Source organism: Cryptotermes secundus, unplaced genomic scaffold (genome assembly GCF_002891405.2).
Source record: "Cryptotermes secundus unplaced genomic scaffold, Csec_1.0 scaffold512, whole genome shotgun sequence".
NCBI classification, from domain to species: domain Eukaryota; kingdom Metazoa; phylum Arthropoda; class Insecta; order Blattodea; family Kalotermitidae; genus Cryptotermes; species Cryptotermes secundus.
Window position 1 is genome coordinate 956,108 of NW_019735563.1, and position 3,834 is coordinate 959,941.

General features: G+C 35.5%; 1 protein-coding gene across 2 annotated transcripts in view; it reads right to left on the bottom strand.

Annotated features, from left to right (window-relative positions):
- Positions 1–790: 790 nt before the first annotated feature.
- The window catches only part of LOC111869608, a 12,670-nt gene continuing 9,626 nt past the window's right edge, over positions 791–3,834 (bottom strand). For both annotated transcript variants that reach the window (XM_033753493.1, XM_023861257.2), the window contains exons 4-6: positions 2,760–2,864; positions 2,508–2,663; positions 791–1,407 (exon numbers count right to left, since the gene is read on the bottom strand). In XM_033753493.1, the coding sequence (XP_033609384.1) occupies positions 1,303–1,407; positions 2,508–2,663; positions 2,760–2,864 (366 nt within the window). In that variant the 3' untranslated portion in view covers positions 791–1,302. The remainder of the gene's footprint in view (positions 1,408–2,507; positions 2,664–2,759; positions 2,865–3,834) is intronic.

Here is a 3,834-nt window from a genome sequence, read left to right on the forward strand (position 1 = left end):
GTCGACTGAAGTTAGTTCACCTCATTATTTTTAAGTGAAATACGGAGGAGGTAGAAGGTAATAAAATTAATTTCCTTACAAGAAAATGTGCTTCTTATTTTGGAATGAACTTGTGATGTAATTGGATCTATAGATTTATGTGTTTTTTGTTTCCTAACATTATATACTTGGAGTGCTATTTATTTAATTTTTTAATTAACTTCAGTGTGTTTGTATGACACTGAAACTGTTCCGTTAATTTTCTCATCCTGTGGCGACAGTCACGTTGTTGTGTTTCCCATAGAGACATACGTAAACTATCTTTGACCTAAAGCCCGGATTCATCAAAGGTTTTCATTTCATTGAACTCCCTTATTCATGTGTCGTAAAAACATACTATTAAATGTTTTAGTATTCACAATAATTCAGTTTAGATAAATTCTCAAATGCATAGTCTCTTAAATCTGACAGCACGAAGAAATTGGAACGTACAGAATTTCAAGATATCTGAATCTCGTGGTTATACCTGTCCGTCAGTGACTGGCCAATGGAGAGAGAAAAAGCGGACATAGGATCCGTGGAGGAAACATGGATCCCCTGGAATTGATAAACGATATATGAAGGTATTCTGCGTGAATTGTGGAATTTTTTAAATATTACACCACGTAACTCGCAGGATTTGATTTAGTATATAATTAGTAACGTGTAAATTAATAAGTTTGTAGTTCACGTAAATTTAGGGGAAAAAACGTGTGTAACAGAGCAAGGAAGAAAGTGGCTATATCAATTATATACTTGGTCCTGTGTTGTTACAAAGTTAATACAAATTTCTATTGCAGTAAATATAATTCTCTAAAGCTTAAAATATCAAGTTGTCCTGTGTTTTCTATATTGTGAGAAGAAAGTGCATTATTAGGATGTTAATGTAGAGTAGTTAATAACGTAGATTTCTTCTTGCTGAAGGTGTAATTTGTGGAACACATTTGTTGCATATTTTTCTACTTTACATTAAGTGAAGTTTGACATAAACGAGCTTTTCACTTTTAGTGCAAACTGTTCTGGATTATGACCTGCAAACTGAGTAGTCACTTACAGCGAGGTACCCCATTTTATACTTCGTCAAAATTGGTAGTTTTCCTGAAGGATTGTGCAATTCGTTGTGCCAGAGTGGAATTTGTAAATCGGTATTAGGGGACAGATTATAATAAATATTGCAGTGCGGAGAGGACACAGTTTCCAGTTTGCTGTTCTGAGTAGGCTACTCCGTGACAGTTTCTTCACGCTTGTCCTTCATGCTGAGTAGACTACTCCGTGAGAGTTTCTTCACTCTTGTCTTTCATGGTGAATAGGATACCCCGTAACAGCTTCTTCACTCTTGTCCTTCATGGTGAGTAGAAACATGAAGAGGGAGATGGACTCTTTCAGTATCTGGGACCAATACAATATTTCATGTTTTATAAACAATTACTGCATATTAATTTAGAGGTTGTTCAAATTAGAAAGATGAATTATTAAGAAAATATCTCACACAGCACACAATTATGGAAGTGTGAACATTTCTGGAAAGGCAGCTAAATGTATGCAAAACTTGATGGAATAAAAGTATGCAGTGGGGATTGCTGCAATCTAGAGGATTCGTCCTTCTAAAGATGGAAAGTTGAATGTTCTGTTCACTTTAATCGTATATAAGTTGAATATTCACATACCTCGAGTGCTAACTGAATATGTTCCTTCCTCTTTATTATTGTACTGAGTATGTGTAGGTTGTAGCGATTTGGAATTTGAAAAAAAAAGCATGTGACTGAAGTTGTTGTAAACGTGAGATGCGTTCGGAGAGAGTTCCTTCTAATGAGACAAGTAATTAAACCAGTTTATATAGGCACATATGCAATGAACACTTTTATAAGCTGTGCCAGTCTCTTTAAGAAGAGGAGATATTTTCTCGTACTTAAACACTTCGTGCAATAGACTCATGGAAATTTGTGTGTTTTCATATTAACTTATTTTTACTATTTGCATTTTATTCTCCTGTTATACGCAGACAGTATTTTACTAAGTGCTTCTTGAGATCTCAAAAGTTCGTGACGATAGTATATTGACAAAATGATGTACATTTTTGGATGTTGCCCATCAACTTAGTTTTATGTAAAATATCGTTTCTCAGACTTGACTATCTTTCCGCCTTACAGAAAGAAAGTCAACTCAGTCTAACAGAAACATATTAGAAATAGGACGATATATTATGTCGAAATATGATTAATTGAAAATGATCATTGTTGTTTTAGGAGGCATAAAATTTCATCCTATTGATATGGAGCGAATATCAAAACGGTGTTCCTGACATCGAGGATACTTTCCGAAATACTGGCATCTTACTGAATAACAACTCAGCTAATGTTCAGTAGTCACATGTTCGCAAGTCTTCTCGAAACCTTTAGATGTTAAAGAATTGTGGACTTTGGAGGTACATGTAATCAACTTAATGCAATTTAAATTATGCCATTTCCATTTTACTCGCATGTCCTTACATTCATCATGGTCGAGTTGGTCACCGGAACAAATTTCCCGGCTGTTAGTGTGAACTCCTTGTTGGCTGTGGCGATGATGAAGGCCAGACAGCGCTGAAATGGGACAGGGGTTCCCACCCAGTCGCACCCCCAGGCTGCGTCTCTCACCCTTTCAGCCTGGAACAGTAGCCCCTACGCATGTAACAGATGTTTCTGAAGGAATGTGGAACATACCAATCACTGTGTACAAATACAATTACAGTTTCCAACTACCTGAAGCGTGAGTTCCGTCCCAAGTGCGCAGAATAGACAGACGTAAGATATCGCAACTGCATATATGATGAGAATTTGCGTTAAGTCGATTATATCTCCCCAGCTCTAGATAAAAAGGAACATTTGCTTAGAAACGTGCAGGTCTGCATACACAATATTGTTCAAATACTCATACCCGCATTTATTTTACTGAGTTATAAATTAGTTTGTTTATTTATTTTAGAGGTTATGAAAAATGTGAGCTAAATGCATTTACCTGGAATATATATGTATGTGTCAAGGCAAGGGTGGCCTGAATGAGAGGCCTACATTATGAGACGAGAGCAAACTAAACAATTTGTGGTTTTGTTCGTTGTGGTTAAGTTACTGAGAAGGGTTCATATTTTCCTAATTTTTCCTCTTCTCCAGTGAATACCGCGATGAACTTGATGTTAGAAGCAAGCAATTTACATCCCGCTATGTAATTTTGAGAGTTCTGCTTCTATTCTTAAAATCCCGGTGCAGTTATGCCCGAAATATGAATTGTTTGTTTCTCTGTATAATGAGCCGACTATTAGCTATTTGTGTAAGAATATCAATGTAGTATGAAATGCTTACAGTAACAGAATTACTTAATATATTTGGTGGATGAAATTAATAAAATCTTTCCTTACTTGTTCGTCTATTTGCAAATTTCAAAATGTTTTGAGACAACATTCGGTTTACATGTACGTCCCAAACTGATAAATTTTAAATAGTTGTGTTTAATTTACAGGAAAATGTATGATCTTCCAATTTCCTTAAATGTTACTGTGTTTGCTGTATAACAGCATTGTTTCCCCCGCAATTACACTTATTTATTTTCAAATGTTATATTTTAGCGTCCTGTTGCACTGATTTAAGTCCATGATTTATTTAATCCGTCTTGCAGTGCATACATTCATTTATCTCCTTTCCCTCGCACTACATGTTTCGGCATAATAATGCCATCTTCAGGTGCTTACTTGTCCACGTCAAACCAGTTCATTGCATGCCATGTTCACACATTAAAATAACTAAAATATGTATCTATCATATACATTGTCAAACGTTAAAA